This window comes from Phascolarctos cinereus, unplaced genomic scaffold (assembly GCF_003287225.1).
Source record: "Phascolarctos cinereus isolate Bilbo 61053 unplaced genomic scaffold, phaCin_HiC Scaffold_4;HRSCAF=312, whole genome shotgun sequence".
NCBI classification, from domain to species: Eukaryota; Metazoa; Chordata; class Mammalia; order Diprotodontia; family Phascolarctidae; genus Phascolarctos; species Phascolarctos cinereus.
Genome location: NW_027555847.1, coordinates 649,659,584 through 649,683,412, shown reverse-complemented (window position 1 = coordinate 649,683,412; position 23,829 = coordinate 649,659,584). Strand labels below are relative to the sequence as shown.

General features: G+C 39.8%; 1 protein-coding gene across 1 annotated transcript in view; it reads left to right on the top strand.

Annotated features, from left to right (window-relative positions):
- The window catches only part of LOC110214418 (maestro heat-like repeat family member 5), a 122,862-nt gene that overhangs the window by 8,615 nt on the left and 90,418 nt on the right, over positions 1 to 23,829 (top strand). Inside the window, exons 3-7 of the mRNA XM_078151957.1 lie at positions 3,816 to 3,908; positions 10,253 to 10,369; positions 12,520 to 12,639; positions 15,628 to 15,774; positions 19,031 to 19,165. Of these exons, the coding sequence (XP_078008083.1) occupies positions 3,816 to 3,908; positions 10,253 to 10,369; positions 12,520 to 12,639; positions 15,628 to 15,774; positions 19,031 to 19,165 (612 nt within the window). The remainder of the gene's footprint in view (positions 1 to 3,815; positions 3,909 to 10,252; positions 10,370 to 12,519; positions 12,640 to 15,627; positions 15,775 to 19,030; positions 19,166 to 23,829) is intronic.

Here is a 23,829-nt window from a genome sequence, read left to right as displayed (position 1 = left end):
CTTTTAGACTGTACCAACATTAACTTAATTGTTAGTGCAGTGAATGTGTGATCTTTGTCCAGTGACTAACGAGTTGATAATAACCATAGGAACTGATCTGTAGCCATATTGACATTCTTGCTATAAAAAAAATTCAGCAAACATGCAAGCTGTAGCTAAACAGAAGGACAACTCAATGGTTCCCCTCAAAGAGGCTAGTGAAGGACAGAGCATGGTATAGAGGAAGAAGAGTTGACTTTGAATGCCAGCTTTCCTATTTACTACTTGTGTCATCTTGGGTCAGTCATTTCTCCTATCTGGGCCTCAATTTTATCATCCGTAAAATGACGCACTTGTACAACTAGATGACTTCTAAGATACTTTCCAATTTGAAAACTATGATTTGACTGTGTGGCTGTTCCTGCCTCAGTGCTTGATCCTATCTATAGAGGTCAACTCAATCAATTAACAAGCATTTATGAAGTTCCTTTTATGTACCAGATGACAGACAAGGTGGGAGGGTGGATAGAGAGTTGGTCTTAGCCTCGGCCTCCTCGAGAAGACCTGGGTTCAAGTGTCACCTCTGATGTACACTGGCTATGTGACCTTGAGTAAATCCCTTAAACTTTTAGCGCCTCACGCCATTCTCTAAGACTATATGTTGTAGGAAGGTATCTAATTTGCATTGGTCGAGGGAGTTTCCTCATGAATGAATTATGGTTCTAGACACCCCCTCCTCAAATGGTAGGCATTAGGAATGCAAAAACCACAAGTGAGGCAGGTGTTCCTTCTCTTGGTGCCAAACAGAGTGTTTAAAGGTAAAGAAGAATAAGATACATGGAAAGCAAACAAACAAACAAATGATAAATAAATAAGTGAGATGCATAGAAAATAAATAGAAAATAAAGCAATTTTAGGGTAAAAGAGCTCAATTATCTATATTCATGAAGTGAAGTCACTGTGTGCATAATCCTTAAAGGGATAATCTTCAGTCATTTCACAAAATCAAGGAGGAAAGGACCTCTGAAGACTATCTCATTTAACCCCTTACCTTCATGGAAATAAAATATTATTAGTCTCATTTGATAGATGGTAATAACAACTTATATAGCTCATTAAAATATACAAATTATTTTTTCAATAAAACCTTATGCTGTAATTAGTACAATATTATCATTCACATTTCACAGATGAAGAAATTGGGGTTGAGAACTTAAAGGGACTTGGCCAAGATCACACAGCAATTAAGTGGCAGAGCCAAGAATGATCTACAGACAGTGCTTTTCCCTCTAGACCAGAGGTTCCCAAACTTATTTAGCTTACTGCCCCCTTTTTGGAAAAAAAAATATTCAGTGTCCCCCGGAAATCTACTTTCTTTAATCCTTTAACTTTTTAAAAAATTTGCATCATTTCAAAAAACAGAAATATTTTTTAAATGACATCTTAAATTTAATAATTTATTGTAAATTCATGGTTTTTTCCTCCATTGAAATTTTGATGATGCAATATTGCATCATGTAACTGTATACTATCATATTGTAAACAAATCATTACATGCATATATTCCTGCTAATGCATGCTGGACTTCCTGACAATGTGTGACCCACTCAACTGCCAATACTTGTTTGTTAAGACCTGTCTGTGGACTTGATCACTGATTAGTTATAATTTGCATTTTGTGTGCTTATTTGGAAAATAATGTAATCACTACAACTTTAACTCTGTTACCCAACAGATGAAACATATACAAATGGCTTTTTCAGAATTTTCTTCTCTTCTTTCCTTATGTTTCCACCAACCCCTCACTTTTATTCAATGCCCCACAATTGCACCCAAGGCTACTACCTCTCCCTTGGATCATTCCAGCAACTCCCGAGGGGGGCAGTATTGCCCACTTTGGGAGCTTCTGCCTAAACTATGCTCTCATTAAGCCTGAACTAAAGTCCTTCTCTAATGTCTTATTGTGGCATGGAGTTGACCCTGAGTTTTTGAAGGCTATCCCAAGTGAAAGACAAGCTATGTTAGGTCAAGGTGGAAAGACCTAGGGGTCTGTGTTTAGCAGCATAGTTTGTGACTGTCATTTGGGGACCAGCCTCGCTAAGTTGGACAGATTTATTCCCTCTGTGATGCCAGTTAATAAACTGAAGTTTTTTTGTTCATTCCTGTTCTTGTTTTTGATGACTATATAAGCCAAAAGTATGATATGCTATCCAAAAGAGCAAATGTGATCTTGACCTGAGGGATAAGAGTATTCCTAGGATAAGGAGGTGAGAGTTCTGCTATTCTTTGCCCCACTCATAGCACATCTGGAGTATCAGGATCTGGTATACCATGGTTTGGGAAAGAGCTTGAAATATGGGTGAGTGTCCAGAGGAAGGTGTTTTAATGAGATTTTTTTTTCAGGAATAGGTGGACTAGAAAATATCTCCAACTCAAAAGGTCTATTATCCTCTGAGATGTGGTCTTCCAGAGTGCACTATAAACAATGCACCTCTTAATTCAGGTCAAGATTGCATTAATTCTTTTCGTTGCCATATTACACTATTGACTTATATTGAACTTGTAGCCCACTAAAACTCCTAGCTTGTTTTTGTCATCTAAACATTCCTCTCTTGTCTTCTATTTGTGAAGTTGATATTTTGGATCCAAATGTAAGACTTTACATTCATCCTTATTAAATTCGGCCTGATTCTTGCCCATCAGTATCTTTCAGGATCTTGCCATCTAGTGTGTTAGCTATTTTTCGGAGTGCATTAGGGTAAAAGAACTGCATCCTGAAATAGCAGGCATAAAGGAGATAATGGTTTATGTGGGCTAGCAGGCACTTAACTGTCTCTTGGAACTGAATAGCAATCATGAGGCTGAGTGTATAGGGTATGACAACATTTATGTGCTTTTCCTCCTTTGTATCTCCTTCATGAACTGATAAACTTCCAGCCTGTTTCCTACTATCATCCAACTCAAGAATGCCAAATGTTTTTCAGGCTAAGGCTAAGAAGTAGCACAGCAAGTCATGCCTAGAGTGTTAGATTTAGAGTCAGAATCCTAGTCCTGGCGTGTCTATAACTTTGGAGTAAGTGACTTCCCTTTTCTGGACCTCAGTTTCCTCTCCCATAGCTATATGGCATCTTTCCCAGATCCCTTTCAGGTCTCATACTTATAGTTCTTGGGGACTGCAGTGATGTGTTGGGCAGCTAGGTGGTATAGTGGATACAGCACGAAACCCAGAGTCAAGATAACTGGGTTCTAGCATCAGACACATACTAGCTGTGTGAACCTGAGTAAGTCACTTAACCCTGTTTGCCTCACTTTCCTCATCCGTAAAATCATCTGGAGAAGGAAATGGCAAACTGCTGGAGTATCTTTGCCAAGAAAACCCCAAAAGGAGTCATGAAGAGTCAGATACAACTGAAAATGGCTAAACAAAGCAGTAAACAAAGTAGGTGGTTTAGTAGAGAATTAGGAAACTTGAAACAGGCAGCTTGACTTTGCGTAGTCTCCCAGAGACTCCTAGTGATCGGCTAAGGCTCTATAGTACTTGGTCAGTGGGCACCTCAGTAGATGGAGGAGTGCATCGATCACTGGTCTTGACGCCTTGACTTCAAATCCCATTTCAAACACTTACCAGTTGTGTGATCCTGGGCAAGTCAGTTAACCTCTCTCAGCCTCTTTTCCTCCTGTGTAAAACTGGGATTGTAACAGCACCTCCCTCTCAGGGTTGTTGTAAGGTTCAAATGAGATAACATATGTAAAGCATTTTGTAAGTGCAGTAGAGTGCTAGTGCTACATAAACCCTAGTCGTTAACGTTATTATTAGGCATGTGCTTGGCCCGCAGGTAGAATCTGAGTTCATCTCGTTAGGAGTTCTTGACACTTATCTCCAGGATCTCATTTCCACAATGACAGAATCTATGAATTCCCTGGACAAGGTAAGTGGTAAGGCTGGAGGCCTAATCAACCATCAAATGTTGAGAGTTTCCTGTGTGCCTGGCCCTGGCAGTATGTGAAGAAATGGAGGGACTGGAAGGCAAAGGAGCTTAGGGAGAGAGCACAGAGAGCAAACTACCAGTTTATCTAGGGAGACAAAACACACACAGAAAAACAAGGAGAGAACAATAAAAGGTAGGACATAATGAAGCAGTCCATGGCATGGATTGTAAGTGCTATAGAAATGATAGAGGCAGAAGGTCATCAAAGGCAGTTGTAGACGAGGAAAGCTTCTTGGGGAAAGTGAAACTGGGGGCCATGAAGGTTAGTTGGATTTAGATAGACAGAGGGGAGAAGGAAAGGCATCCTAGATGGGCAAACTCAGGTGAACAGAAGCACGTAGATTGGAAGAGAGACAACATTATCTTACAGTCAGAAGGTCTGAATTCGTGACTTTTTGGCTGTCAATTTGGGGCAAGTCAAACTAACTTCTCTGAGCCTCAGTTTCCTCAGATTCAAAATGGGGATAATAATACATATACTTCCTACCTCACAGGATTGTTGAGAGGAAAGCGCTATGTGTATCCAGAGCCCTGCAGAATTGAGTAATTACCAGTGACCTCTTCATTTCTGAGTCTGACCCAGGGGTGGACCACCTCTAGGTCCTTGGGTATGGCCTTTAGACTGAGTCTAAGTTTTACAGAACAAATGTTTTTATTAAGAGGATTTGTTCTGTGAAATTTGGATTCAGTCAAAGGGCCACACTTGAAGACCCAGAGGGCCATGTGTTACCTCAAAGCTGCAGGTTCTCCATCTCAAGTTTCTTAGTCCTTATCCTTTTCAAACCATCTGTGGCATTTGGCACTGTTGAGCATTCTTGCTGTTTCTCTCCTTTTCATACATTTATTTTTTTCTGCCTTCCACCTCTCCTCATTCCAAGAAAGAAGAAAAGAAAGAAAGGAAGGAAGGAAAGAGAGAGAGAGGGAAATAAAGAAAAAAAGAAAGAAAGAAAGAAAGAAAGGAAAGAAGGAAGAAGGAAAATTTGAATTATCTAAGCATTACCAAGCAAAACAAATGTCCACATTTGCCACATCCAAAAATGCATTTATTCCACATATTAGACCATCCTCTCTGTCATGAAGAAGACCGTGTTCTCTCCATCAGTCCTCTAGAATCATGGTTGATTATTTGGGAGAGCAAAATCTGTCAGTCTTTCAGCATTATTCATTGTTACAATATTGATGGTACAGTACAAATTGTTCTGGTTCTGCTCATTTCACTCTGCATCCGTTTCTACCAGTCTTTCCAGGTCTCTCTGTAACTATATCTTTGCTTCTTCCTTCTCTGGGCCATCATGGCACTGACTTCCCTTGGATCTTCACCCTGTCTGGCTGCTTGTCAGTGTCCTTTGTTGGCTTATCTTTCACAGCATGTTCCCTGTCTGAGTATTTCCCAAGGCTCTATCTTAGGCCATCTTTATCTTTTCTTTCTGCGCACTCTCTATTAGCAACTTCGTTCGCTCCTGTTTAGGCAGAAGACTCCCAAATCTGTAGACTCAGCCTTAGTTTCTCTCCTAAGTTCCTGTTGCTAATCTCCAATTGCATAGTAGATATTTCAGACTGGATGTCCCGTAGGCATCCCAAACACAGCGTGTCCAAAATTGAGCTAATTTTCATCCTCCCCAAACCCACCCCTCCTCTGAGCTTCCCTGTTTTTGTTAAGGGCACCCCCGTTCTTCCAGTCACACAGGCTCCGTCTTGGCATGTCCCTGGACTTCTCACTGCCCCTCATTCCACATTTCCAGTCACTTGCCAAATGTAGCTTCTTCCTCCACAATATCTCTTGCATCTGACTCCTTTCTCTACTCACATAATGACCATCCTAGTTTAGGTCCTTCTCATCTCTCATCTAGAGTATTCACATGGACTCCTGATTAGTTTCCCTGCCTCAGGTCTATCCCCACTTTTTCTTTCATGGAGCTGCCAAAATGATTGGCTAGGCAATGGGGTTAAGTAACTTGCCCAGGGTCACACATCTAGTAAGTGTTATGTGTCTGAGGCTGGATTTGAACTCAGGTCCTCCTGACTCCAGGGCTGGTGCTCTATCCACTGTGCCACCTAGTTGCCCCACAAAATGATATTCTTAAAACACAAATCCAACTGTGCAGCTCTTCTATTCAGTAAACTTATGGCTCCCTATTGTCACTAGGATAAGCTGTTTGGCTTTTAAAACCCTTCTTAACCTGGATTTTCAGTCTTACTATATATTACTTACCTTCTTGCATCTTATGGCTTGGACCTACTGGCCAGCTTGCTGTTCCTCATACCCCACACTCCATCTTTTGTCTCTGCACCTTTGCAATGCTTGTCTTCCAGGCCTGGAATGTGTTCCTCTGTCACTTCTATTTCTTCTTCTTCTTCTTCTTCTTCTTCTTCTTCTTCTTCTTCTTCTTCTTCTTCTTCTTCTTCTTCTTTTGGTGAGGCAATTAGGGTTAAGTGACTTGCCCAGAGTCACACAGCTGGTAAGTGTTATGTGTCTGAGGCTGGATTTGAACTCAGGTCCTCCTGATTCCAGGGCTGGTACTCTATCCACTGCACCACCTAGCTGCCCTCTACTTCCACTTCTTAGAATCCTTTGTTTCCTTCAATACTCTGTTCAACTCTGGGTCATGTGATGAAACAAGATGGAGAATTAGACACTTTCTTCCATCTTCACAACCTCCCAAACCTCTCCAAAATAGGAACTATGTGCAAGCGATAATGCAATATTTGATGTCTCCAAGGCTATAACATCAAGAACCCTAAGGAGGTAACAGCCCAATGATCTAACAGCAGAGAAGGCTAGTTCCCTGGCTGGCAGCACTCAACAAGTTGAGACAAAGGCTTGTAGGTTTGCAATACAACTTAATTTTGCTCACATTCCTCCCCTCTCCTAACCCTACTCCCTGCCCCCAAGTCAGAAGACAGAAACTTGATCTGTGTGGGCCTACAGTGCAATGATGCTCTGTGGTGCAAATGAGCTCATCTAAAAAACTGAGCGAGAAAACCAGGGCAGGACTGTGAGTATGCAACACTCCACTAAGCCTAAGGAAAAGAGGACTAGCATCTATTAGGCATCAGTTTTATCCCCTAAGAAGTCACTTGGGGACTTGGGGCAGAGACAAACCAATGATGCATGAATTACCCAGCATGGGAGAAGACTGAGGCAGCTTTGAAGTCCATCCTCCAGGGAAACCACAATGAAAGGGAAAGAGTCAGAAAGTGAGTAATAGGGGGATGCAAGGGAAAGAAACCAAAATTGCCAAAGAAATATCTCAGGAGCAAGCAAATTCATTTAAAACCTTGAGCACAAATGGATCAACTACCAGGAGAGATATTAATAACACAAGGGAATATAACCTCCAGATCAGTTCAATTACTCCCAGATGTCTATGAATAAATATTGCCAGACAAAGAAAAATGAATCAACATATGATGAGGCAGAGGATCCTGTAGATTCCCAAAAGGGGATGGAAACATAGCAGGATGTGGTTTAAAGACAGATAAAAAATTGTGAAAACAAAATTTTTGTCCCGCAGAGCAGAAATAATTAGCAGAGCAGAAAAATCTGAATCTACAGTGGCAAGTCTTGCCAAAGAAAGAAGAGAAAATAAATGAATGAAAATACAAATACACAGACATAAAGGGTAATCTAAAAGAGAAGCAAAAAAGCACTAATGCTAAAGGGGAAGAAAAAAAACACTTTTGCTGAAAGGTTACCTTTTATCTGATGATTTATCTTGTGTCCTAGCTGCTAGTGCCATCCCCCAAAACCACTATTTTGTATTTGTTTTGCACATATTTTACATGTACTTATTTATGTGTTGTCTCACTTGATAAAATATAAGCTCCTCTGGGGTCTGGCAATGCCTTAATTTTGTGCTTGTTCCACCCCCGCCCCCCACTCTATACAGTGCTTGACACAAAATGGTTGCTCCAGAAATGTTTGGTGATTGATTATTATAACTCAATTCAATTCAACAAATAAATATTAAGAACATATTTATTAAGTGCAAAGCACCATGCTTGGGGTTGGGGATGGGAAGATTTTTAGAAATAACAGTACATTCTCCCTTCTATTAGGGCAACATACAACATGTATGTGAATAAATTTGACACAAGGTAAAATGTGGCAGGGACCAAAGAGCAACATGGATAAATTAAGCTAAGTGGGGTTCAGCCGGCATAATCATTGACAACCTCATGAAAGCGGGCCCTATGTGCATTGCTTTCTGAAAGAAAGGAAGCATATCAACAAGGAGGTGAGGAAGCAGTGTATTTCAGACATAAAGAATGGCCCATGTGAATGTAAGGGGGCAAGAGTGAGCAGGACATAAACTGGGAGCTAGTAATACTATTCAGCTAAAAAGTAGTGAGAATGAAAGAAAGTAATGTCAACTAAAGCTGGAAGTATTGGCTGAGGGCAAACTCTGGAGGGTGAGACCAGGGTAAAGAATTCATAGTTTATCTTATAGATAATAAGGGGTCAAGGAAGGGTTTTGATCAGGGGAATGACATAGTCATACTTGTGCTTTAGAAGAATGTTTTTGTACCTATAGGAAGGCTGTCCGAGAGACAACTTTGTCAACTTTGTAACCATGCCTCTGCACAGATATCTTCTCTCTCTCCCTCTCCCACCCATTCTGAACTTTTCAGCTCCCTTTTATGTGCTGTCTTCCCCCATTAGAATGTAACCTCCTTGAGGGCAGGAATTGTCTTTATTTTTTCTTCATGTTTACCATATATCCTGAGCACAGAGACTGGTATATATTAAACATTTAATAAATGATTGCTGTCTTCTTGCCCTGCCTGGCTCGACATACTCTGATGTATAGAATCCTCTGTTTGTTGAAGTGCCCTGGGAGAGAAATGAATAGGCCTGTGCCTATCCCCAAAAGGGAGGTCCCAGAAAGAACTCATCAATGAGAGGAAGGAACTGGCATGGTAGAAGAATGTTCCAGGATGAGGAAAGAAGTTCCAGGGAAAGATGGCAGCTGAGTCATAGTGTCCAAGTATGAAGAAAGAGGAGTGACAAGGAAGGCTCATATTTAGACCTCTACTTAGGACTATTATGTTTACAGCTATGTGGATGATGGATCAGAGGGAAGAGAAACATGAGGCAGGGAGACCAATGAGGAGGTCTCTGTAGCAGTCTGAGGAAGAAGCGATAATGACCTTCATTCAGGTGGTGGCCATTTTAGTAAAGAAAAGGTTGTGTATGTGAGAGATACTGTAGAGAGCTAAGAAGAGAACCAGAAAGTGCTGCCAAGGTGAGAATCCAAAAATGTACAAAAAGAAAATGACAGTAAGCCGCTGGTTTCTGATGCTTGAGTTATTTCAAAATCAAATGTCTACAGCACAAATTTATAAGGATAAAGATGAAAAAATAAGCAATTATACCATCTATAAACTGACCCACTGCAATGTGTTATCAACTCGAAAAAATGAGAATGGGATAAAGGTAAAAACAATTTTCTTTTCTTCCTAACTTCCCTATTTCTGTCAAAGACAACATTTTCCTTCCACTCAGGATACAACCTAGGTGTCATTCTCAACTCCTCATGCAAACTTACCCCACATCTATTGTCAAGTCTTGCCATTTCTCCCCTCACATCTCTTGTAAAGCCTTTTCTCTTCACTCTCATTACCACCACCAGAGTGCACAGATCTTTATCACCTCAAACTTGGACTACTGCAAGAGCCATGGGATTGGTCTCCCAGCCTCAAGGGTTTCCACACTCAAGCCCATCCTCCACTTGGCTGCCAAAATGATCTTCCTAAAGCACAGATCTGACCATGTCACCCCTACCTCCTACTCAATGAAGTCAAGTCACTCCCCATCGATATATAAAATCAGATACAGCATCTTATATTTGGCTTTTAAAGTCCTTCACATCCTGGACCCTTGTCATCTTTCTAGTCTTCCTACACTGTATTCCCTTCTGCTACACTGGCCTTTCTTGCTGTTACTCCCATAGGACTCCCTGTCTCCTGACTCCTTGCCTTTTCACTGGCTGTTGTTCTCCTTGCCTAGAATGTTGTCTTTCCTTGCCTCTGCCAATATCTGGTTTCCCTGGCTTTCCTATGGGCTCCACGGGGATGAGACATAGGGGATGGGATGGGGCATGTAGGGAAATAGAATAAAGGGATATTGAAGGGGCTGGTGCTTTTGTCCAATTTGATCTACTTTGAGCCTTTTGCCATCCTCCCCTTCATAGAGGGTGGGACCCCGATGGGGTCGCTCATTGTCCCACAACTTGGCTAACAGAATCTTCTTTCTTGTCTTTCTCCCCTCCCTGAATGTCCAGAAATTTCTCTTTTACTGTTATGGATTGGTCCTCAGAGAATCCGTGGAGAACATAAAAGTGAGGAAATACTTGTTTGCTCTCCTAGAGCTGTCTCACCAGGCAGCCTTCCAACGAGAGGTGAGTGACAGCAGTTCCTGAGATCAGAGGTGGGAAGAGAGGAAATAAAGGAGGCAGCTGCTGAGGGGCCAACACACAGAGGGCAGCAAGGCGTGCTTCAGAATATGATTTTAAGAAAATAAATGTCCACACCTTTGTCTGCTCAGTGCAGAGGTGCTAGATGATGAGTAAGAAATGTTGCATACACAGATGAAGTAGATGCATTGGTTGGTTTTTCAGACCTATCTCCACCTGGACCTTTATTATAAGGAAAAGCTTACTGGGGAAAGGACAGGGAAGGGACATAATTTTTTAAAATGTTATGAAAAACAAAAGGCATCAATTAAAAAAAATAAATACACATTCTTTTAATTTCAGAAAATTCTCCCCTTTGTGGTCCTTGTTTTATGACAAATTATGTTAGCACTTAGAGTCACCCATAAACAGTACCATTTAAGGAATGATCATGTTTAAACCTGGTGTCGAATGCCCAGGACATATCTGGGTTTGGAGGCAGCATATGAAGAAGAAAAAATCTTGACCTGAGATCATCCCCAAGGTTGTCACTTATTATCTGTGTGACCTTGGGCAAGTCACTACATCTCTGAGTAAGGCTCAATTTCCTCATCTCTAAAATGGATATAAAATTTGTACTGCCTTTCTCATAGGTTCATTGTGAGGACTACACTTCAAAGTGAGAATTATTATTATTAACATCTCTGAAGGGCTGTGTATTAGAAAGTGTTGGACTTGGAGACAGGTCATATGGAAATAACAACAATAATAACTGACATTGTAATCAACAATAACTGCTGTATCTTGTATCATTTGAACCTTATAGTAGGTAAAATATTATCATCACCCTTATTTTATAGATGAATAAGATTAAGTGACTCTGAGAGATTGATTGATTTTCCCATACTTATATAGTTATCAAATTCCTGAGACAGAATTTAAACCTGGAATTCCCTGAACTTTAGCTAGGTCCACAATTCTTTTCACCATACTACATGGCCTTCTAAGTCTGAATCTTAGCTCCAACATTCATTAGCTATGTGGCTATAGGCTAGCTAGTCCTTTAACCAATCTGAATCTAAAAAGGGGATAGTATCTGCATTCCCTTTCTCACAGTGTTCTGAGGGAAAATGCTTTGTAAAACCTTGAAGTATTATGTAAATATGAGTTTTTGTCATTATTATTCTTCCATAAAGCATATATGTGATTGGTGTCTAAATACATAAAAGATGGCTTGGTTGACATGTGGCATTGAGATATATATATATATATATATATATATACATACATACATATACATACATATGTACGTTTATATACGTACATATGATCTGGGATCTGGCCTACCCCACTCCAAGGGAGCCTGTGATTTCTGTTTTTGTGGGGAGCAGAAGGAGGCTGTGGCTTGGGTTTTGTTCCTTTTCTTGCCTATCTCTTCCTCAAATATATGTAAGCCTAAGGGTATAATAGGTTCAGCATAAAAGGCATATCCTTGATAGCTCTTAAGAGCAGGGTAATGGAGTATATTACCAACTTAGCTCCCTCCCACCAAAAACACTGGGTTAAAAGACCAGCATGAGTTGTGATTAAGCCCATTCATCCAATCAAAACAATAAACAGATGTTGGGGAAGTTGTACAGATTAGATCTGACCAAAAAATACCCAGTAATAAAGGAACTCTTCAGCTGAGAGAGGGAGAAAACACCCCAACTTAACCAAGGGTGAAGAATGGTCTCACTGAGAAGCTATCAATACTCAGCAATTTCTAGGGTTTCAAGTGCTGAAAATTAAGCAACATGTCAGGGAACTTGGCTGTTTTGAAGGCTGATCTCTGGGCTGCAAATTCATTTTTATTCTCATGACTCGTTTATCTCTCAACTACTTGTCTGAAGTTTCCAAATATTCTCCTTTATGTCTGTATGTAGTGCCACAATCAAAATTATCCCAGATAATCAGGAGTCATATTTCCTTTCGCTCAGCAGCGTGTAGCTTCATAAGGCTTCCTTTAAGAAGCCCACCAGACTTAGTGATCTATAGGTGAAGGTGTTACACTTATTATTACAGAGAGCATAGTGAAGAATTTCTGGGGAATTCTGAGGATGGAGAGTGAGAGAAGACAGGGTCCTAAAACTAATCCATATTTTTGTCTTTCACAGGGCATAGCACTAGCAGTTGGGCTGGCATCCTCTAGCCACCTAGAAGAAACCTGGGCTGTACTGGAGCAATTTGGCCAAAAAAGAATACTGAGGCTTGGCCTACATTCCACTAGCCACAAGGTACTGTTAGCTGCAGTCATCACTCTGGGAGCTGGTCTCTCCCAATACTCCCTAGTAGAGTAAGGGATACATTAAAGAGATAGTAGGGCAGGGGAGAGTGAAAGAGATCCCTAAAGGCAGTTCTGTGGGGTGGTAGAATGCTGGGTGAGAATTGATTTAAATAATTTTTCCTGGATCTGCCAGGAATTTTCTATGTGATATTTATAAAGTTACGTCTCTGAGCCTCAGTTTGCTCATCAAAACATGGAGTTGATGATTCTTGCCCCTTCTGTTCATCTAATGGATACTGTGAAAATCATGTGAGATAATGAATGTGAAGTCTTTGAAAAGTCCTAAAGTTCCAAAGAAAGTGAGGGATTACAGATCTGTAATAGTTAAATAAGTATTTATTGAGTGCCTACTCTACCTAAGTCCTCTTTCAATGCCTCACCTTGGCATGGAGTCTGACCCTAGGTTTGAGAAGGTCACGCCAGAAGACAGTTGTACCAATTCAATTCAATTCAGTGCTGTTATTAAGCAGTTGTTCCACATGGAGCTCTGCGCTATACACTGGGGATACTAAGACAATAATGAAACGACACACTCAAGGAGCTTGTATTCTACGTGGGGGATGCAACATGTATATAGACACATAAATGCAAAGTAACTCGAGGAATGAGAAGACTTAGAAAGTTTTGAGTACAGTCTCGTCAAAAGTTTGCGTTTACCATGTAGCCTAGCTAGCTAAGTAGAGTGAAATGGACCAAGAGGCCCACCCTTTAGCCATTAGGCAGCCCTGCCTTATTCCTTGGACAGAGTAAGTACTTAAAAATGTTTCCTGCATTGCATCAAACATGTGTAGCCATATCAAGACAACAGTGAATGGCATTGTTCCTTTTGAGATTTTCCTAATACTTCCATTATTAAAGACAGAGCAATTGAGAGAGGTAGAGACAGGGACAAAGAGTGGTAGAGAGGAGAGTGCAGGGGAGGGGGGAAGAGAGACAGAGATAGACAAAGAAGTGAGGAGAGGAGGGGGAAGAGAGAGATAGAGAAGAGGGAGAGAAGAGGTGGAGGGGTAGGGGATAGAGAGACAGAGAGACAGGGACAAAGACAAAGGCAGTGGGAGAGAGAGAGAGGAGGGAGGGAGGGAGGAGAGAGAGAGAGAGAGAGAGAGAGAGAGAGAGAGAGAGAGAGAGAGAGGATGAATGCTAAAGGATGAATTCTTTTAGCCTCAGAAATGCATGTGGACTTTAACTGTGTTGTAGAAGGGTCACAATCTGTATCAATAGAAGTGCCCACTCAGATGAACTCTTTGAAGTGTTGAGATATTGAGTGCCTAATATTTGCTCCATGTCCCCACCTTCAAGAAGTTCACAATCTAGCTCAAATGCTGGAGTAATTGGTAAAAGATTCCTGGAGGAGTCTTCATGTGAGCTAGGCTTTGACGGCTGGCAAGGATTTGAATGCTGCTCTTTTGTAAAATGCTTTACACTTTTAAAAATATGAATTCAAGTCAGTTTGGCACAACACAGTAAGCATTTACCGAGTATCTGCACTGTGCTCGGGGCCGTCACAACCCAGAGAAACATCAGGCCTGACCCAGCCCTCATGGAGTTTACAGTGTAGTAAGGGATATATCTGGGATAAATCAGGAAAGAGCTGAGTCTTAAAGGATTGGAAGGAGTCAAAAAAGGTAGACCAAGGAAGGAAGGTGAAAGAATTTCAAAACTATAGGCAAAGACTTTTATTCTTCAACCTCACATAACACTTAGTTTCCCTTTTTGTAATGAATTTACAATGTATTATTTTTATTGAAGTTTTCTGGGTTTTTAAAAATCATTTCTCCTCCTAGAATGTAAGCTGTAAGAAGAAAGGCACCTTTGTGTCTTGTATAAATTTTGTTATAATATACAATGATTTTTGAAAAGTTTGAAAGATGTAACTTCCGGGTAAATTAATTGTTTTATTAATAATGCTAGCATTTGAAATAGCCCTCAAGTCTTATATGCCCTTGGAAGAGGGGTGTTCCTGAAGTGGCTATCAACTCTGATTGGTTAATAATTAATGAGAGAATGAATATTACAATGTGGGGTTGGGCCTATTTTAATGAACTTTGATTATGTCATTAGCCTTTGGCTTCCTTCATAATCAATGTATTTTATGCTTTTAACAATATTGCTCTGAGAAGAGGTTCACAGGTTTCACCAAACCGACAAAGGGACTCATAAAGGTTGAAAATCCCTGGTAAATAGAGAGCAGCAGAGATGAAAAGTAAATAGGCTAGCAAGTGCTAGATCATCTGAGGTATTGAATGGCAGACTGAGGAGTTTGGACTTTGCTCTATAGATAATAGGGAGCCATTACTGGGTTTTGTGTGGGAGCAAAGGAGAAGCAGAGCTGTGATAAGCTACAGCTCTGACACTCTCCACTCTCCCCCCCACCCCAGCTCAAAATCCCCATATGACTTTATAAGTCTTCAGGGCCTTAACCCGTCTGCATCATATCCCCAGCTTCACTGCAAGCTCAGCAGAATAATCAGGGAAGATCTATGAGTCTGTGAAAAAAATCCATGATCTCATTTGATCCTCAAACTATTCTATGAGGCAGATGGAATAAGACTTATTACCCACATTTTTCAGAGGAGAAAACTCAGGCTCAATGAACTATGGCTTGATAGAAAGTGCACTGGATTTGGAATCAGAAGGTCAGGGTTCAAATCCTGACTCAGCGTGTGACCCTGATCAAGTCACTTCCCTTGCTGGCCTTTAGTTCTTCTTATTTAAAATGGGGGTGGGATAGAATAAGAGTGAACATGAATAGTTCAGGAAGTGAGGTACAGGGAACTTTGAGTCCCTTCTAGCTCTACCATTTTGTGGTTCTGTGACTTGCCCAAGGTCATATGATGGGTCAGTGGCAGAGCTGGGATTAAGAGCCCAGGTCTCCTGATCACCAGTCAGACACTCCTTCTGCTACTCGATAGTTGTTTGTCTTCTCCTTCCCTGACAGAGCATTCATGACATTTCTTGGAGGTGGGCAAGCAGTACAGCCCTGCTATGCTACGGGCAGATGGCGATTCATGCCAAGAGCAGCATCCTCCCATGGGTGGACAAAATCATCTCCAGAATGGCGTACTACTTCAAATTCTGCAAATATGTAGGCTCCTCTGCCTTCTCCTTGGGGCCAGGGAACACTCCAGTATCTCTTCCCTTCCCATCCCCACGTAGCAGCCAAAACAATTGGGGCCTCTTGTGAATAGCAGCCCTCTTAGCTAACTCTGTGGGGGTTTGATACCAATAGCGAAGACCTGTGACTTAGTATTAATAATGGCTTCCGTAATAAATTATTAAAGTATTGCTATTATTATTATTATTTTCATAACAACTGTGTGACAAAGACTGCAATAATCAAAATGGAAATCATGAGGTTCTGAGAGGGGCGCTGACTCGCTCACATTCACCCAGCTACTGACTGTCAGATTGTTGCCACTGTTCAGTTATCTCGGTCGTGTCTGACTCTTAGTGACCCCATTTGGGGTTTTCTTGACAAAGACACTGGAGTGGTTTTGTCATTTCCTTCTCCAGCTCTTTTTACAGATGAGGAAACTGAGGCAAACAGGGTGAAGTGACTTGCCCGGGGTCACACAGCTGGTAACTATCTGAGATTTGAACTCAGGTCTTCCAGACTCCAGGCCAGGTGCTGTACTTACTCTGCTATATAGCTGCCCCAATCCAGGACTTCTGACTCCAACACCAATGATCTTTCAATGGTGCCATAGTTGCCTCTTAGAGAGGAAGCTTCTGGAGGGAAGAGGATCAGGTGGCAGAGCTCTCTATGGAGCTTTCTTAAATTTAGAGTCTTTAAAGGTATACATATATACACATACATATATATGTGCATGTATATCATACTTATACACATTTAATGTATTATTATATATAATATTGTATATGTGTGTATATACATGTATATTCAGCCTTGTGTTCTTATGCCTTAGGGAAACCCATTACCCCTACCCTAGGGGCATATCTACAGGAAGAGATGAGGCATTGAAGAATAAAACACAAAATAATTCACTACTGTATAGGACTCAGTGTCAATATGAACAGTACAGGCAGTAAGTGCTGTAAGAATTCAGAGAAGGGGGTGATCAGTCGTTCTGTTGTTCCGGGATGGGTGAACCTAGTCTGCAACCTGGTATATGGACTTGGAGTTAGAAGACCAGGGTTGAAGTCCCACTTGTGAAGGTTTCTAGCTATGTAACCTTAGCCAAGTGACATCACCTCTCTGTGCCTCAGTTTCCTTATCTTTAAAATTGGAGGAATAATAATGCCCTCATTACTTATCCCTTCAGATTGTTAGGAAAGCTTTTCGAAAAGCTTAAAGTATTATAGAAATGTGACTTACTGGTACTGTTATTCATGGAGGAGATGGTATTCTAGTTGGTCCTTGAAGGATGGGTAGGATTTGGGTAAGCAGAAAGGTGAGGGGAAGACATTCCTGAAATCTGGGACTGTGAGAACAAAATGAACAGGTTTGGTCATGACATGACCAATAATGAGTGTTGAGGAAAAGTGGAGGAGGAATGGCCATTTGCTGGACATGATGTAGAGGAGATTTCTTTTAAGTACAGGTTGGGTAACCTTTGGGGTTCCTCCAAACTCTGAGATTCTATGAGCATCATCACCACAAATGTAACTTTCCTCTTGGTGTAGGTATGTATTCTCTCTAGGATTCTTCCAACATTTCTGAGGGGTGGGCTTTCATTCCCCCATGCCCTTGTACACTGGCCTTCAAACATTTTGATTGTGCACCCTTATCAGACCCCATAATGTTTTTTTGGATATGTGCCCTTAATGCATGCACATTGATTTATTAGTAAATAACTTAACACAGTGAGAAACCATGCAGTGTAGTGGATAGAGTTGACTTCACTTCTGACACATCCTGGCCATCATCCATTGTGATCTGGGGCAAGTCCTTTAGACTCTCAGAGCTCGGGTGATTCTCTAAGATTGCAAGCTGCATAAAAGGTGTCTACAGCTCTGCTAGAGGAAGTTTTCTCCTCTGGAATTCCCTCTACCAATGAAATCAGAAGACCAAGACCCAAACCCTGGCCTATAATGTATTACTTTTATATGAAATGTACACAAAAAATAAGTAAAAAAGGATGGGATAAAATGAAATTAACCATAATTTAAAATATCTTAATTTTATTTATTACTGGTATAAAACCTTTTTAATATGATTGATAATGATGGATTTAAGAGATATGGAGATGGAAATGTCAAGATCTGGCAACTACTTGGATAAGTGGAGTGAATAAAAGTGAGGAGTCAAGGATGACGCTAGGCAACTGGAAGGATGGTGGCACTCTTCACTGAAGTACAGATGTATGGAAGTGGGATGGGTAAAAAGGGAAAGAATGCAATAAGATTGGTGATGCATATCACAACACATCCATGTCTGCTCATCCTGTGCAACTCACTGGGTCGCACCAAAGTTGCAAAGGGGTGGGGGGTTGAGGAAGGGCAGTAATGGCTCTTAGTCATTACTGATGTGGGTGCCTGGGTCAAGGTTAGGTTCTAAAGCATCAGGGTACTCATGATGCCCATTATGGAAAGGGCATCATGGAATCTACAGTCAGAGTTTGAATGCCAGCTCTGCTGCTTACAGCCTTTGTGATGTGGGTAAGTCACTGAACCTCTCTGGGCCTCCTTTTTTTCATCTGTAAAATTAGAACAGTGCTCTCCAAGGTCCTTCCCATGGACTTTTCCTTATTACCCATGGCCTTCTTGGGGTGTCTGCTTAGCAGTGGAATCACTCTGTCAAAGGGTATGGATATTTTAGCTTATTTATTTGTATAATTCCATATTGCTTTTCAGAATGGTTATACTAATTCGGAGCTCAACAACAATAAATTAATATGCTTATATTTCCACAATCCCTCCAACACTGATTATTTAAGGTCCCTTCTGGCTCTAAATCTAAGTCTATAAAATCATGGGCCAACCTCTGGTACAGAAGAGGGGAAGCTGAGATCTTGTACAGTTGGGGTGTGGGACTAGGAGGAGGAGGAGGAGGAGGAAGAAGAAAACTGGGGATTGAGTGGAGGAACACTAGGTCATACTGGGTAAAAGGTAGATATGGGAGGTTAGAGACAGGATTTGACACATCTTTCCATGCTCCAATTGGTTGATCACCAATTTGGAATCCTCTACTCCCACCCTAGGCTCCTGCCATAGTGCCTCCTCTGGAGACCACTGCTCTAGAGAACTGTCTATTATCCCTTGGAAATGATTGTTTAATAGCCTTATCCAGCATCATTGAATGATCAGTGGATAGAATTCCAATATTTGTAGGGACATCAGAGGTCTGACTTTTTTTTTTACTTGCTTCTTGAATGAATTAGGATGAAGTTCTAAAGAGTAGTTTCCTCCGTTCCACGGCCATGATCTCCACAGTACTCAAAAGAGTACTCCAGAGAGATAATGGAGCAAAGAGCTACACATTCAAACAGCTCTCATGTCTAATCGACTGTATACTGGTGAGTGATAACTTACTTCTACCACTGAAGGCTATACTTTCATCAGGACACAGGTGTATATGTTGGGAGGGAGGCATTATTCTTATGCAATTGGTCCTGAAGTGAAAATGCATGGCCTTTCTTGGTCCACAATACGTCAGTTACACATGAAAAGTTGGAAAGTCCATTGATTAATCTCTTTGGGTCCCAGGTTTTTTTCTTTTTTAATCTGTAAAAATTATGTTAATGGAGATGGTGACACATGGCTGAAAGGACATTAGTATTTTTTTTTATCTTTTTCCCCCAATTTTATTAATTTATTGATTTATCAACAATCACTTCCATATGCTTTTGAGTTGGAAATTTTTCTCCCCCTTCCTCCCCCCTCCACCTTCCCCAAGACAGCGTGCAATCTGATATAGGCTTTACGTTTACATTCCTATTAAACATATTTTCACATTAGTGAAGTTGTAAGTAAAAATTAAAACCAATAGGAGGAACCATCAGAAAGATGAAACAAAACTCAACAGAAGGTAAAAATAAATGGTAGCGATTCAATTTCCATCGTTCTTTCTTTGGATGGGGACAGCATCTTCCATCCCGAGGCCTTTGAAGATGTCTTAGATCCTTGTACTGCTGACAAGGGTTCAGTTTAACACTATTAGTCATTGCATAACATGGCTGTTATTGTGTACAAAGTCCTCTTGGTTTTGCTCACTTCACTCAGCATCAGACCATATAAGTCTTTCCAGGTTTTTCTGAAGTCAGCCTGTTCATCATTTCTTATAGCACAATAGTATTCCATTACATTCATATACCACAACTTGCTCAGCCATTCCCCAATTGATGGGCATCCTCTCAATTTCCAATTCTTTGCCACCACAAAAAGAGCTGCTATGAATATTTTTGTACATGTGGGTCCTTTTCCCATTTTTTGATCTCTTTGGGATATAGCCCCAGAAGTGCTATTGCTGGATCAAAGGGTATGCACATTTTTATAGCCCTTTGGGCATAGTTCCAAATTGTTCTCCAAAATGGTTGGATCATTTCACAACTCCACCAACAATGTATTAGTGTTCCAATTTTCCCACATCTTCTCCAACATTTATCATTTTCCTGTTTTGTCATGTTGGCCAATCTGATAGGTGTGATGTGGTACCTCAGAGTTGTTTTGATTTGCATTTCTCTAATCAATAACGATTTAGAGCATTTTTTCATATGAGTATAGATGACTTTAATTTCTTCATCTGAGAACTGTGTTCATATCCTTTGGCCATTTATCAATTGGGGAATGGCTTGAGTTCTTATAAATTTGTCTTAATTCTCTATATATTTTAGAAATGAGGCCTTTATCAGAGAGACTGGTTGTAAAAATTCTTTCCCAATTTTCTACCTTCCTTCTAATCTTAGTTGCATTGGCTTTGTTTGTGCAAAAACTTTTCAATTTAATGTAATCAAAATTATCCATTTTGCTTTTCATAATGTTCTCTATCTCCTGTTTGGTCATGAATTCTGTTCTCCATAGATCTGATAGGTAAACTATTCCTTGTTCTCCCAGTTTACTTATGGTATCAGCCTTTATATCTAAGTCATGAACCCATTTTGACTTTATTTTGGTATATGGTATGAGATTTGGATCTGTGCCTAGTTTCTGCCATACTCTTTTCCAGTTTTCCCAGCAGTTTTTTTCAAAGAGTGGGTTCTTATCCCAGAAGCTGGGGTCTTTGGGTTTATCAAATAATAGATTACTATAGTCATTGACTACTGTGTCTTGCATATTTAACCTATTCCACTGATCCACCTCCCTATTTCTTAGCCAGTACCAAGCAGTTTTGATGATTGCTGCTTTATAATACAATTTAAGATCTGGAATTGCTAGGCCACCTTCCCCTGCATTTCTTTTCATTAGTTCCTTTGATATTCTGGACCTTTTGTTTTTCCAAATGAATCTTGTTATTATTTTTCTAACTCTATAAAATAATTTTTGGTAGTTTGATTGGTATGGCACTGAATAAGTAAATTAGCTTAGGTAGGATTGTCATTTTTATTATATTAGCTCGGCCTACCCATGAGCAACTGATGTTTTTCCAATTATTTAGATCTGATTTTTTGTGTGAAAAGTGTTTTGTAATTGTATTCATAGAGTTCCTGGGTTTGTTTCAGGAGGTAGACTCCTAAATATTTTATAATGTCTACAGTAAGTTTAAATGGGATTTCTCTTTCTATCTCTTGCTGTTGGGCTTTGTTGGTAATATGTAGAAATGCTGATGATTTATGTAGGTTTATTTTATAGCCTGCAACTTTGCTAAAGTTGTTTATTATTTCAAGTAGTTTTTTACTTGATTCTCTAGGATTCTCTAAGTATATCATCATGTCATCTGCAAAGAGTGATAGCTTTGTTTCTTCTTTGCCTATTCTAATACCTTCAATTTCTTTTTCTTCTCTTATTGCTAAAGCTAAGGTTTCCAGTACAATATTGAATAACAGTGGTGATAATGGACATCCTTGTTTCATCCCCGATCTTATTGGAAATGCTTCTAGCCTGTCCCCGTTACATATAATGCTTGCTGAAGGTTTTAGATAGATGCTATTTATTATTTTAAGGAAGACTCCATTTATACCTATGCTTTCTAGTGTTTTATTCCTGGTATAAATCTTACTTGGTCATAGTGTATTATTCTTGTGATAAGTTGCTGCAATCTACTTGTTAGTATTGTGTTTGAAATTTTTGCATCTGTATTCATTAGAGAAATTGGTCGATAATTTTCTTTCTCTATTTTGACTCTTCCTGGTTTAGGTATCAACACCATATTTGTATCATAAAAAGAATTTGGTAAGACTCCTTCTTTACCTATTTTCCCAAATAGTCTATATAGTATTGGAATTCATTGTTCTTTAAATGTTTGATAGAATTCGCATGTAAATCCATCTGTCCCTGGAGATTTTTTCCCAGGGAGTTCATCAATGGCTTGTTCAATTTATTTTTCTGAGATGGGGTTATTTAAGTCTTTCACTTCCTCTTCAGTTAATCTGGGCAATTTATATTTTTGTAAATATGTATCCATTTCACTAAGATTATCAAATTTGTTGGCATATAGTTGGGCAAAATAATTCCTAATTATTGTTTTAATTTCCTCTTCCTTGGTGGTAGCTTCACCCTTTTCATTCTTGATACTAGTAATTTGGTTTTCTTTCTTTTTTTTAAAATTAAATTAACCAAAGGTTTATCTATTTTATTGTTTTTTTTCATAAAACCAGCTCTTAGTTTTATTTATTAGTTCAATAGTTTTCTTAATTTCAATTTTATTAATTTTTCCTTTGGTTTTCAATATTTCTAATTTGTGTTTAGTTGAGGATTTTTAATTTGTTCTTTTTCTAGTTTTTTTAGTTGTATGCCCAATTCATTAATCTCCTCTTTTTCTATTTTATTTATGTAAGCATTTAGAGATATAAAACTTCCCCTAAGAACTGCTTTCGCTGCATCCCATAAGTTTTGGTATGTTGTCTCATTATTGTCATTCTCTTGAATGAAATTATTGATTGTTTCTATGATTTGTTGTTTGACCCAATCATTTTTTAGGATTAGATTATTTAGTTTCCAATTATTTTTAGTCTATCTTTCCATGGCCTTTTATTACATATAATTTTTATTGCATCATGATCTGAAAAGGATGCATTTAATATTTCTGCCTTTCTTCATTGGATTGTGAGGTTTTTATGCCCTAGTACATGTGCCATGTACTGCCAAGAAAAAAGTATATTCCTTTCTATCCCCATTCAGTTTTCTCCAGAGGTCTATCATACCTAATTTTTCTAATGTTCTATTCACCTCCTTAACTTCTTTCTTGTTTATTTTGTGGTTAGATTATCTAGTGCAGAGAGGGGGAGGTTCAGGTCCCCACTAGTATAGTTTTGCTGTCTATTTCTTCCTGTAACTCCCTGAACTTCTCTAAGAATTTGGATGCTATACCATTTGGTGCATATATGTTTAGTAATGATATTACTTCATTGTCTATGGTGCCTTTTAGCAGGATGTAGTTTCCTTCCTTATCTCTTTTGATTAGATCTATTTTTGCTTTTGCTTTGTCTGAGATCAGGATTGCTACCCCTGCTTTTTTTCTTCAGCTGAAGCATAATATATTCTGCTCCAGCCTTTTACCTTTACCCTGTATGTGTCACTCTTTTTCAAATGTGTTTCCTGTAAACAACATATTGTAGGATTATGGTTTTTAATCCATTCTGCAATCCATTTTCCGTTTTATGGGAGAGTTCATCCCATTCACATTCACAGTTATGATTACTATCTGTGTCTTCTTCCCCCCATTTATGCTTTTCTTTCTCCTTTTTCCTTTCCCCCTTCACTAGTGTTTTGCTTTTGACCACCGCCTCCTTCAGTCCCTCCTCCCTTTTATTATCCCTTTCCCTTTTCTTCCCCTTTACTCTTACTGCTTCTTCCCTCCCTTCTTCCCCTCCCTTTTCTTCCCCCCCTTTTCTTTCCCCTTTTCCCTCCTACTGCCTATAGGGCAAGTTAGATTTCTATACCTAACTGATTATGTTATGCCCTTCTTGAGCCAAATCTGATGAGAGTAAGGTTCAAACAATGCTCCCCCCTCCCTTCTTTCCCTCTGCTGTAATAGGATTTTGTGTCTTTTCCTGTAATGTAATTTACCCTTGTCTGCCTCCTC